This window comes from Alosa alosa, chromosome 11, assembly GCF_017589495.1.
Source record: "Alosa alosa isolate M-15738 ecotype Scorff River chromosome 11, AALO_Geno_1.1, whole genome shotgun sequence".
Taxonomy (NCBI): Eukaryota; Metazoa; Chordata; class Actinopteri; order Clupeiformes; family Clupeidae; genus Alosa; species Alosa alosa.
In genome coordinates this window covers 10,188,988-10,201,749 of record NC_063199.1, presented here as the reverse complement: position 1 = coordinate 10,201,749, position 12,762 = coordinate 10,188,988, and the positions used below count along the sequence as shown (strand labels likewise).

The 12,762-nt window shown below is 45.5% G+C and overlaps 1 protein-coding gene across 4 annotated transcripts in view; it reads left to right on the top strand.

Moving 5' to 3' along the window:
• si:ch211-266k8.4 (TBC1 domain family member 10A) overlaps positions 1–12,762 on the top strand; it is a 38,283-nt gene that overhangs the window by 3,236 nt on the left and 22,285 nt on the right. For all 4 annotated transcript variants that reach the window (XR_007195049.1, XM_048257032.1, XM_048257033.1 and 1 more), the window contains 5 exons: positions 845–968; positions 1,138–1,207; positions 2,463–2,577; positions 3,966–4,083; positions 6,890–7,002. Coding sequence is in view for 3 of the 4 variants with exons in the window: in XM_048257032.1 (XP_048112989.1) it covers positions 845–968; positions 1,138–1,207; positions 2,463–2,577; positions 3,966–4,083; positions 6,890–7,002 (540 nt within the window). In the remaining variant the exon portion in view is untranslated. The remainder of the gene's footprint in view (positions 1–844; positions 969–1,137; positions 1,208–2,462; positions 2,578–3,965; positions 4,084–6,889; positions 7,003–12,762) is intronic.

Genomic DNA, 12,762 nt, shown 5'->3' with positions numbered 1-12,762 from the left:
CAGTTACATTTTCATTGGATACATTCAGTGGAATGTGGTAGAAACAGAAACCCCTCCTATTATTTAGGGAATTTGAGGGAATATTTATTGGATTTGTACGTGGTTTCAGGGACAATCAAGGGCTCCCACATTCCAGCATATTAATGAGAAACGAATGAAATATTTTCCAAAATAAGAGCCACCCTTGAGCATGCGTTGCTGAAATTCATGATGAATGATGAGTAGAGGTTATTTAGAAACGCTATGCAGGAATTTACCACCCATTGGTGGTTATTATTGCAGGCACAACTGGTTTTGGTACTATCTTCCAATTCAGTAGATGGTGCAGCACACAATAGCTCTGTCGTTGCTATGCTACTACACCCCCAGGCTGTGTAGTGTCCAGTTCTGTGGTCCTGGTCAGAAAGCCATCTGGAATATAGAAGAAGCTCTCACAGCACAATGTCGCCAATGCTACCAAAAGGCAACCGAATGCTACCATTCTTTGATCAGTGCCGGGCATGCCTTTTAGGTAGTCAGCTTACGGGCATGCCTTTTATGTAGTCAGCTTACTAGTTTTCGAAAAATTCATAAGCACACTACAACTATATACAGTAAATGCTTGAAATATATTATTGATTAATAAATTCAGCAATCTCTCTTGCTTAAGGACCCTAATACGCTGTTTTGATATGTGGTTGTACCTCTTGAAGACAGCTGGGGCCAGTAGAGGGCCATAAACTGGCTTATTTTCTTATATCCCCATGCAGACTGCCAGAAATATCACACACATTGTACATATCTATTTCCCTCTGTCCCTCTGACATGCCCAACAGGTTATTTATCCTCTGCTTTCTGTATTTAGGAATGTCCTGCATCGCTGCAGTTCTCCTTATGCACCTGAGCGAGGAGGAAGCATTCTGGGCCCTGGTTGTTCTTCTACGGGAGCCAAAATACCTATCTGAGTTTTTTGATCTTTCATCAGAGAAGTATGAATGTGCTTAAAGAACCTTTTCTTAAGCTTTTAAGCTGACACCATACTGCAGCGTGATGCCCTCTGAAGTAATATTTTTATAGGGGCTATAGTCCCTGTTTAAATCATAACTTATCTGACAACTCTGCTTTTAATTTTCATGTTTGTTGTTTTGTTTTGTGCAGAATCCAACATCAGGCTGCAGTCTTTCACCAGCTCCTTAAACACACAAGGCCTTCACTGTCACAGCACATGGTCAGTATGTGCCCATGCATGTGTCCGCTTTTATGCTTTGATCAGGGTTGGTCTGTCCACTTAGCACTTTGACAGAATGAGCAGTTTAGTGGTGATTTGAGCTTGCTGGCTAAAGCAGTAGAGGGCTGGCAGTAACCAGAGGTCCTCGTCCACTCACTGGATCCCATCTGGTGAGCAGCTCTGCTTCTGCTGGTGAAGGGAGCTCAGATTTCCTAAGATCATACACACACACACTTATTCTCACACACACTCACTCTCTCTCTCTCTCTCTCTCACTTACTCTCTCACTTACTCTCTCACACACACACACACACACACACACATATTCCCTCACTGTCTCTGTCTCTGTCTCGCTCACTCACTCCCTCACACTTTCTCTCTTTCTTTCTGTATCTCTCTCTCTCACTCACACACACACACACACACACACACACACACACACACACAGCTATTCCATTTCACTACAATGCATAGAGAATAAAACATGATTTTGCTCTCCCTGAATCACTGTTTGGGCTTGCAATGAATTAAAGATGACAACGTGTAAATGACTGTTGAGTTAGAGTTGGAAGCCTTCATATGAATCCCTTTTCATTTCAGGGGAAGAAATGGTACAAGTTGCTTTGATCCGTCTCCTTTACTGAGGATGATCACCCCCATTCCTCTTCCAAAATGACCTCACCCAGGTCCTCGTTAGGCAGGTCTTCCGCTCTCCTCCGGGAGCTGGCTGTCGTTTGTGCCGCATGAGTATGTCTTAAGGGAACTTCTGCCTTTTCAAGTTGACTCAGCAGCTCCGAGGCAGAAAGGCTGCAGAATCATTGTGTTTAGTGTGTGTGTGGGGGAGGGGGGGCTTAACTCATGCACTTAAATGGATGATGTCGTGACTTTTTTTCTCCCTGCTCATCACCCCTGATCATCGGCCTCACACCCTGAGTCTGCACCTCTTAGCTGAAATTAATGAGAGAGAAAAACAAACAAAAAACTGCCCATCAGTGGAGATTGCAGAGTGCTGTTCTAGACATTATTGTGGATTAAGAGGAGTTAGACTTAATAACAGTGCCATCTCATTTTAATTCAGCTGCATAGCTGACTTTTTTTCCAAGGTCATTGACTCAAACAGAGGCTATATCCTGAATGGTCAGGCCCTCTGTGGCAATTCAGAGGCAACAGTGGATGTTCTGCGCTGTGTCATTATGTAATCCCTACTATGTTTTGTGGCCCTGTTCTGACTACTCATGCTCTATGCTCTGTCCAGGAGGACTGTGGGGGGATGTCTCTACACTACGCGCAGCCCTGGTTCCTGGCTCTCTTCACCTCCCTGCCTTGCTGGGACTCTGTGCTGGCCATCTGGGACCTCGTCATGCTCCAGGGTATAGCTCCATTATTCATGATCTCTCTGACCTGTGCAGGGCTGTCATTTTGTCATTGCTAAATACTGTGCTGGACCTCATCACTGAGGATGCAAGAAAGTCAAAGACCTGCCTTTCTGCCTTTCTAAAAAGTTCAAAACTGATACTGTCCAGGTGCATAAGTGAAGAGGTATTACTGGTACACAAGAGCAATACATCTGAGGCATAACTGCAGTATCTATACTGCTTAGCTGAGCAGTTATCTTGGCAGAGAGGCATGAGAGAACTTCAGCCTTGCTTGAGCAACATTTCTTGTTTATCAGTTATCCCGCTCTGTGTTTTGTGGCAGCAGTCATTCTGCTTGTCTGCCAAAAGTGTTATTTGGGGGGCGGTTGTTGTTATTGCTGTTGATATTTTGGCAGACCACACACTCACGTGGAATTAACTCAAAGCCGTCCTGAGTTGTAGAGGATCAGTGGTCCGTGGCACCGCTCACGTTAGCGTTAGCCCTTGTTTTACGCTCGGCCTCCCGGCCGGCCTCTATTGTCCCGTGGGAGAGAAGCTGTCCACCTCCCTGAGCAGAGGTCTCAATGCATCAGCGCTCGCCCACAAAGCTCACCTAGGAGGCACCGCAGTGTTAGCATGGACAGGAACAAATTACTCCGATACACAACTTTGTTACTGCAAGGCCCCTGTATTTGTTTAGAGTGGTTTCTTTAGGTAATGGAGGCTGGGAAGGGGTTTAAAAGCTAAGCTGTCTGTAATGGTATGATCCCTACAGTATGTAGATGATTTACTGTTGTTGAGGTATATTTTTGTCAGTGACTAGTTTTGTAACATGCTCAAAAAGTTTTCATGGAATATTATGTGTAGTGTTTCCCACAGAATTGAATTCCATTTGTGGTGGTTGGTTTGCAGAATTAACTTGAATACAACAGTTTTTAACAAATTAGCACAGCGTGGTTATGATGCTAACCAGATTTAAGCACAATTTAGTACAACCTGGAAAATCGTTGTGTGGTGGTCAATGTTGATATTGTGGTGGGCCGCCACAAATAAGTCAATGTATGGGAAACACTGATGTGAAAGACAGATAAACGCATCTGTCCTCACTGGTAGCTAAACACTCCACTGCACTGGGACTAAAACGTAAATACAAAAATGCATCAGTTAGCAAGCTAGCCAGCTTCTTTAGGTGGCTACTCTGCTGTTGTTTCTGTATGCAAGGTCTCATGAACAATAATCTCATGTCCCAAGTACAATAACCGGAATGTCAGAACTTAGTTAGGTCACCTCTCTGTGTTAATTATAAGCAAACATGCCCTCATACCCCATCCTCTCATTTCTTCTCCCCTTTCTCCCTGTTTCACTCTCTGTCTTTCTCTCTCACCCCGTTTCTCTTTATTCAGGACTGGTAGGTGTATTCCGTGCTGGTCTTGCCATCATATCCCTACTGGAGCCACGTCTGATGGCCCTGACAGACCATACCACCATGCTGACCCTTCTGCTCCGGGTACCTGTGGAACTGTGAGTCCCCCCCATGCCTCACTTACTCTGCAACTGCACTTACAACACCACCACCCCACCACACACACACACACACACACACACACACACAGTACTCCAGTGTAGTCATGGGCTGACTTTGTTGTGGAAACAATCACAGACCATGGAACGATCACACTGATAAACCAATGCATGCATGGGGCTAACATAAAAAAAGTGCATTGTCTGTGCATGTTTGCAAGGTGTGCTCGATTCTCACAAAGCTTGGCTGAGTTTGTTGTGGTGACAAAAGTGAAATTGCTTTTCAGGGCTTTCCAATTTTTCTACCAATATGCAAAGAGCATTTTGATGCTGGGAGCAATCACAAATCCCATGGGCTCTGTCCCAGATGGGCATACATGAGAAATGAGTTCTTAACCATTCAGTGAACCATGATGGTAATCCTGAATTGACAGAATATGAATCAACAAATTAAACAAATCCCGCTCCACTCAACAAAGTGAAATGAATACAACAACCACTTCCTTGTTTTTGGATATTAGAAGTTATTCTCTTAAGATTTGTATTTTGAATCCTATTACATTATTTATGTGCGAATGCCTTACAGAGTCATCCTTTATCTAAGACTATCTATTGTGATCTTCGAATAAAGGGTAACTTGTTCTGGGTATAAAAAGACAACGTAGAGGCAGCTACTCAGAGGGTCTATTGCTTGGACTGACAGACGAAGACAGACTTGACAGCAAGCAAAGCTTTTATTGGCAAGTTGGGGTGACTTGTCATTGTTTCGAGTTAGGGGCCCTTTCTAATCGGCGCTTTGTTTGAATGTCTGGGGGAGTAGTTATGGCAACAGTGCTATTCGGCCAGTTTGTGGGGTTTTATTGTGGGTTGGCTCTGGGTGTTTGCATTCGCCCTGTCCAGCTTTGCCCATGCCACATTGTCCCAAGAAATCCAGATTCATCACGCCCTTTACAATTTTAAATAGATGATGACCAGTATTATTTCTTAAACTGGCCTTGATAAACCCCTACCAACATTCTTTCCTCCCCTAAACATTGGCTTGAAAACGGGCAAACCATTTATTATTAAAATAGCATAACTTTTTTTCTCTGTTTATATGCATACATGGGCTATTGTAGGATGCCATTACATTGAGAATTCTATCTCTAGATGTTTTTCTTTTTTTAAGAGAAAAAATTGCGGATGTCTGCAATTAACTTGTGGGCACTAAACTCTTCCTGAGTGTTGGTGTGTGGGGTTTCGAGCTCTTGTCTGACATTTGTGTGTGTGTGTGTGTGTGTGTGTGTGTCAGCAAGGTCACGGCTAAGTGCTTTCCCTGTTTCCAAGGCCAGAGCTCCCTTTACTGCCTGAAACCGCATCTCATTCGCTCAGTGGGAAATGGAAAGAGAGAGAGTGCCCACTACAAGTTAAAGATCAAGGTGCTGTGAACCACAATGGATGTTTAGTCTCAGCGGTGTGCACCAAAAAAGGGTTCTCACACTTGCCACTACCTCCTATGTAGACAGAGAGAGAGAGAGTCCTCTTCGCTGACACTCAGACCTGCCTAAAGACCTGACATCTTGTTTGTTTGCCATGTTTCACTGACAGTCACTATGGAGAACCCCTCCCTATACACACACGCATACACCTCTTTGTCTAGTTACGTAACGTTTGTAGTGACATTCCCTGTTTGATAACAACAGGGGAAGATTCTCATTTTCCTATTGGTTGACTACTGAACCTGTTCAGGCTTGTGCAGTCAATGACAACATGGTACCTAGCTTTTACCTATGGACTGTTTGCCTTTTTTGAACTCCTGATTATTTTCATTCATATCCAAATCACTGAAGGTTATCTGAGGCAATCTAATCTCCACTCTCATGTCAGATTAAGATACTCACTCACTCTGTCTCTCTGTCTCTCTCTCTCTCTGTCTCTCTGTCTCTGTCTCTGTCTCTGTCTCTCTCTCTCTCTCTCTCTCTCTCTCTCTCTCTCTCTCTCTCTCTCTCTCTTATCTCTTTCTCTCTCTCTTTATCTCTCTCTTTATCTCTCTCTCTCTCTCTCTCTCTCTCTTTATCTCTATCTCTCTCTCTTTATCTCTCTCTTTATCTCTCTCTTTATCTCTCTCTCTCTCTCTTTATCTCTTTTTCTCTCTCTCTCTCTCTCTTTATCTCTTTATCTCTCTCTTTATCTCTCTCTTTATCTCTCTCTCTCTCTCTCTCTCTTTATCTCTCTCTCTTTCTCTCTCTCTCTCTTTTATCTCTCTCTCTTTATCTCTCTCTTTATCTCTCTCTCTCTCTATCTCTCTCTCTTTCTCTATCTCTCTCTCTTTATCATCTCTCTTCTCTCTCTCTCTATCTTTCTCTGTCTATCTCTCTTCTCTCTCTCTCTTTATCATCTCTCTTCTCTCTCTCTCTATCTTTCTCTGTCTATCTCTCTTCTCTCTCTATCACCTTCTATCTCCCTCTCTTTATCTCTTTATCTCTCTCTCTCCCTCATCACTCTCTCCCTCATTTCTCTCTCTCTGTCACTGTATTCTACAGGGCTGCTATTCTATAGGGCTGCTGCTCCCTCAGGGCATCTCAAAGTGTCTGAGTTTCCCATCAGTTATCAGTTTAAAGCAGTTTCTTTCTGAGCACAAGAAATACAAATCAAATGATTCTTTGTTAGAACGCCTATTTAGAAAATTACAATATTATACAACAATGAAATGATGAATGGTATTGTGGTAGGGTTTGAGGAGCGGGTGTTACCTTTTTCTCTTTACAATTTGAACAGCTTCTTTAAGGTTGTTTTATGTGAATCGGCATTCCTTCTTTTCCTGCAGCTCAAAGCACCATGTTCTGGTTACAGCCCTATGGGCCACTGAGATCCAGGAGTCGGAGGTGACGTGTATGGCCAACCTGGTCCTGGAGAATGCCAGAGAAGACCTATGCAAAGGTAGGCACTGTATCATATTCATGGTATGGTGTCTATAATATACCAAAAATATCCCTCACCTATGTGTGCATTACCCATCTAAATGATTAACAATAGGTTATCACACACATCACTGCAGATAACTAAGTTGCAAACAAACCTTCATAAACATTAGATGTCAAATCTAGAAGATATAGCCATTTGTTTGCTTGGCATTTCATGTTATTCTAAGAATGCAGGCAATCACTTCAACTATCACAGAATATTTGTGTAAAAGATAAGGTTTATGGTGCTCGCAGTTAGCCCAGAGATGTCCTAAAAGACTTATCTTTGCTAATATTGGGTTATGCAGCAGATTGCAACTGTTGCAACATTCATTACACACACTATATTCAAATTGTACTTGATGTCTACACCCTAAGTTATACTTAGATTTTAATTAAGTGTAAGATCCCAGACAGAGATTATTGCTCTGTCTCTCTCGCTCACTTACTCACACACACACACACACACACACACACACAACAAAACAAAACAAAACAAAACACTAATTTCACGGCTGGCTGAAACCCGTAGAATAGACATGAGGCATACTTTAGAAAGATACGTCTCACTCTGATTCTCAGCTGATTGCTCTCCCCCCCCCACCTACACAAATGATTCCAATCCATGTTGTTCTTTCAGAGGAAGCAAAGGGCACCAGAACACCCCCTCCCTCCCTCCCTCCCTCCCTGTGCCTGTCCCACAGCAACCCTCATAACTACATTGTTTTTGACCCCATTCTGACCCTGCCTATCTGTATGTACAGGGCGCAAACCAACAGGGGTGTGCTCTCACGCAGTAACCGGATAAGCCAATGGACCGCTAAAGGTCAAGTGTAATGGTTTTATGAGGACACCTGAGAGCCCCCTCGCTGTCCCGACGCATCGTCCCCATAGGCAGCTGAGCCCTGATGATTGTGCGTTTGATTGGATGAGCAGTTAAAGAGGAGGTTGTTGTTTTTTTCCCTCCGTCTGTGCTAAATGTCAGAGGCAGGTTTACATGGTCCCGTGGGGAGGCCGGTTACCTGCGGAGCACAAAGCCGGGTCTGTGGCTGGCTGTGTGCTGGATCGGGCCACTAGCGCTCAGGCCCAGGGACAAAGTAGCCACTGCCCATCTTGTGCTTGTAGGGATTCTCTAACTTTAATGAGGGGTGAAAGTGGAGCCTGCCTCGTTCTTTTTCTCTTTCTTTTCCCCTTTTTTTCCCTTCTCCTTTGCTATCTGTCTTTGTCTCTCCCTCTCCCCCCCTCCACACACACACACACACACACACAGACACACACAGACACACACACTCTCTCTCTCTCTACTGTGCCCACTACTGTGCCTTGACCAGAGTGTCTACACCAGCCCTTCCCCAAATCTCCGAACCTTCCAGATTATTTTGTCTCAGTCATTTTCATTCAAATGATTTGCGTCCGAACAACTTAGTCTGACTACTTTTGTTCCCCTCCACCCACAGCCACACCAACCCATTCACTTTTTTAGTGGATCGTCCACTTCCTCACTCACCCGGCTTACCGCGTGAAACTCAGGGGTTCCCGAAACTCGCTGTGACAAAATCAATCACACGGATCATTAGCACCCTTGTACTGCTGAAGGAGAGAGAGAGACACGAGAGAGAGAGAGAGAGAGAGACACACACACACACACACACAGAGACAGAGAGAGAGAGAGAGAGAAGAGAGACTGATCCAAAGTGAACCTGCAGTGAAAGGAGCCACTGTGTGGAACTGCACTTGCCCCCTTGCTGGAGGATAGTGGTGTCCAGGTCCTCAGATGCTCCCGTTTGCTGTGAGACTGTGCCTGCCCTGGCTCAGGCCTCCGCTAGTGTTTTCCCCTGGGAGAGAGAGAGAGAGGTACAGAAGGAGTGAGAGAAAGAGTAAGAGTGAAAGGGAGCCCTCATTTACCCTGCTATCATCGCTTGCGTAACCGCCATCCCCCCGAGGAGGGAATTTTGATGTCCCAGAGTCACCCCCCTCACCTCCCTCCTTCAACTGCGCTTCTCTGGCCCTGCAAGGAGACCACTTGTTTTCTAGAAGCCTGTGTTTCTCACACAATGAGAGGAACAATGCGAGATGCTACTCTACTCTACTCTACTCTACTCTCCTCTACTCTCGCCTGGTGGTGGTAGACTTCTTATTCCGACCCAAGCCAGAGAGGCGTCTTCCCCGACAGACATGATGGAAGACTCACTTTTGTAGCATTGCGTGTTTTACGTGTGACTCATTGCTTGCGGGCGAAGGAGAAGCACCAAGAGGCCCAGATGGTGACTCAGACCTGTGTGTGTGTGTGTGTGTGTGTGTGTGTGTGTGTGTGTGTGTGTGTGTATGCCGAGGGCCGTATTGTCAGTGTAGATCCGGGGGGGCCCCTGATGTAAAGCTAATTGAAAGCCTTGGCAGCAGCACGTTTTCTCATTGGAGCGCGGGACCAGTCTCCCCTGTGAGTCAGTGTGAGTCATCCCCAGGTCTGTCTGCGCCTTACAAAGACACCAGACCATAATCAGAGCCCCTCACTCAGAGCCTGGAAACGTACACCACTTCTTCCCTCGCCAAGGACCAGCCACTCTTTGTCTCTCAAGCCCATCTCAGTGTGTGGGAGAGAGTCTGTGTGCAAGTTAAACAGGTATCAGGGTGGAAGTCCATCTTTTCCTTGGGTAGAAAGCATTGTGAGGATATTTATTTGTCATTGTAAACACAGTCATGGCACCTGCAGTAGGTAGACATTGCCAGGAAATTCTTAGAATCCCTGTTTAGAGGAGAGAGACTGTCAGTGTAGCTCCTAAGCACACAAATATATCATTAATCAGTTGAATGAGTGTTATTTGTTTTTTGTTTAGTTTTTTTTTTTCACAATTTTTTTATTTTATTTTCTGGTCCCTAATGGGCTGTTTTCTTTTTGTAAAAAGCACTGAGATTAATGAAACGAAGCACCACAGGCTGACCTTGAAGGTGTGAGCGCTGTAGGCTTTTAAACACGGCCATAATGCGAGGCTAGGAAGGGAGGGGGGGGGCAAATGAGCGCTGTGCAGAGGTAGCACTATTGCATTGTGGGTGTGTGAGCTGGCCACTCCGTCTGGCCCTCGGATGCGCTGCCACCTCAGCACAACAGCAGGAGGACTTGCAGGTGCGGTGCCTGACCATATTCTCTTTCTCTCTCTCTCTCTCTCTTTCTTCCCTCCATCTCTCTTTCTCTCTGTTACTGTCCTCACCCCCCATCTCTCTCTTTTTTTTTTTTCTTTTCTGGCTGGTACAGTGACTCAGCAGCTTCTTTATCCTCAGAGGGGCTTCTCTCAGCTGCCGTCTGTTCACCTCCTGCCATTTGATCTCATCCTCAGCACCAGCTCTGGGGGGGGCGGGTTCTCTATGGGTCACGATTGTTTTGTGTATTATCAAGGTTTTGTCCACTTGATTCATCTGTCCCTGTGGAGAAGGGGAAGGTGGGAAATGTGCTTGCCTATGTGTGATTAGTCTCAGTGGTACAGCTGATGCTGTGACAGACTATTGGACTCTGAGTACTGAGTACTTTTGTACAGTAATATGAAATCACCTTCGAGGCAGATACCTTTTTGGTTTGTTTTTTGATGACATTTGCCTGTAATTCTGTATGGGAGAAGCTGACCCGACCATGTCTCCTGCAGTAGTGAGAATCTCAAGTTCTGCTTGCCCCTCAGGTTTCCCTGTGTAACCTTAGCATACGCTGTGTGATTCAGCTTTTCTTTATCAAATTGCTTCCAATGCACTTTTTTGTCATTTGGGATATGTAGCACGCACGCGCAGCACAAACTTGTCCACGCAGCTAATCGAGTGTCTCGGTGTCCGTCAGCTGACTGGAATATTCCGTAGTGCTATTGTTGGCTCCAGGTCTGCTGCTGAGATGAGTGAGCAGCCCTCTATACAGCGGGCTCGGTCAGGGAGCTTAGAGGAGGCCTCGGACAGGTTAGAGAGGTGAAATTCCTTGGGCTCTAGCACGACAATGGCAGAGTACCCCATGCTGCCCCTTAAATCACAGAAGAGCCCCTAATGACCCCTGAGGTCCCGGATCACAGAGACCCTGTGAATGTTCTCTGGGCTTCATTGGGATATGGTTTGATGTTTGCGGCTGGCTTTGACATTTTGCTTTGGACTTTTATCATGGTCATTGAGCCACCAAAGGTCTCCAGGTAAATGTGGATGAGCCGCGAGCTATATATAAACTTCTGTCTGAAGCGTGCGGTGCTGATTGTAGACCTAATTGTAGTCTAAGAATAGTCTCATTAGAGGTCATCTGACATTGTTGCGTTTGTGTCGAACACGTTGTCATCATCAGTCACACAAAAAAGACCTGAGACAGCTCTTGCCTGTCATCCGTGGTTTTTATTCTGAAAGTGGGACGTTGGCATGAAGGATCGGTCTCTGCACCCTGTTTGAACACTGAGCTCACATCTCTGAATAATTCAGTTTTTCCTTCTGTGCTAATGTTGACTCGGCTGTGGAAACACAGGATTTGGTATTATTCTGGGGCTTATGAGTGTGCACGCTGCTAACATGAGACTTCTCTGCTCCGCAGAGGCCTGGGGGGTTAGGAGCTTAAAATGCTTTTCGTGCTGCCCTCCTGCCTGCCTGGCGGCCCGGCTTCCATGTGTCCGTATGAACCCTCGTCCGTCTGACTGGACCCGGTGGACTGGACCCATTTGGAGCTGAGCTGGGCTTACTCCGGATTTGTTTCCTCAAAAGAATTTGCTGGTAATACCATAAGAATCCATCATGACAGGGTCAGCTGTAATAAGTGAACGTTTCGTAATTTGTCATAAAGGCGGGAGTTCCATACGTTTACTAATGTGCATAGCTGCCACTTGCCGCTGTTGGTGAGTTATGGCTGCTGCATTTTAACAGCTATTCTTCCTTAAGGGAGCGAAAAATAACTGAGACAAGCGCATAATGTCTGTATGGTGACTCTGGCGTCTGAGTGGCTGTGAGTCATCATTCGAGCTGATGTGTGATGTTTCAGCATTGAGGGGTGAAAAAGTGACAAGGTCTTTAACAGCCACAAAAGGGCAGAGCTTTAATGCAGCCGAATCCTTGTGTAAGTGTGTCAGCCATCTGGAGACACTGTCCCTTTCAAGGCACGGGAGTGATCCTCTTACGCAGCCACCCGGCTCATCACGCCTGTGAAGAGATTTTTTCTCTCTCTCTCTCTCTGTCTGTCTCTCTCTTTCTCTATCTCTCCCTTCCTCTGTCTCTCTCTTTCTCTCTCTCCCCTCTTTCTCTCTCTCTCTCTCTCTCTCTCTTTCTCTCTATCTCTTTCTCTCTCTATTTCTCTCCCTTTCTCTCTCTCTTTCTCTCTCTCTCTGTCTCTGACACGGTCTGTTATTTGGTCCTAAATCTCACATCCACAAAAAAGCATACACAAATGGACATAGGCACACACACACACACACACACACACACACACACACACACACAGTGCCATGGTCATGAAGGGCAGCACTGTTTCAGCAAAGCCAAAAAATTGCTGTGGATGGACATGTGCTGAAATTGCTGTGGATGGACACCGAGGCAGAGGTCAGTTGTGGAGCGGCTGCTGAAACGAAGCAGAGCTTATCTCATGCTTCTGTCACTGTGGTTTGAAGAGGTAACGACAGACGCCACTACACCCATTATAATTTACCCGTTGACAATGAAAATGTTGTAATTATGATAGCCTAATAGGGATGGTGTTGACTTGAAGAAGACCCTCGAGGGTGAAAAACTGATAGATAGA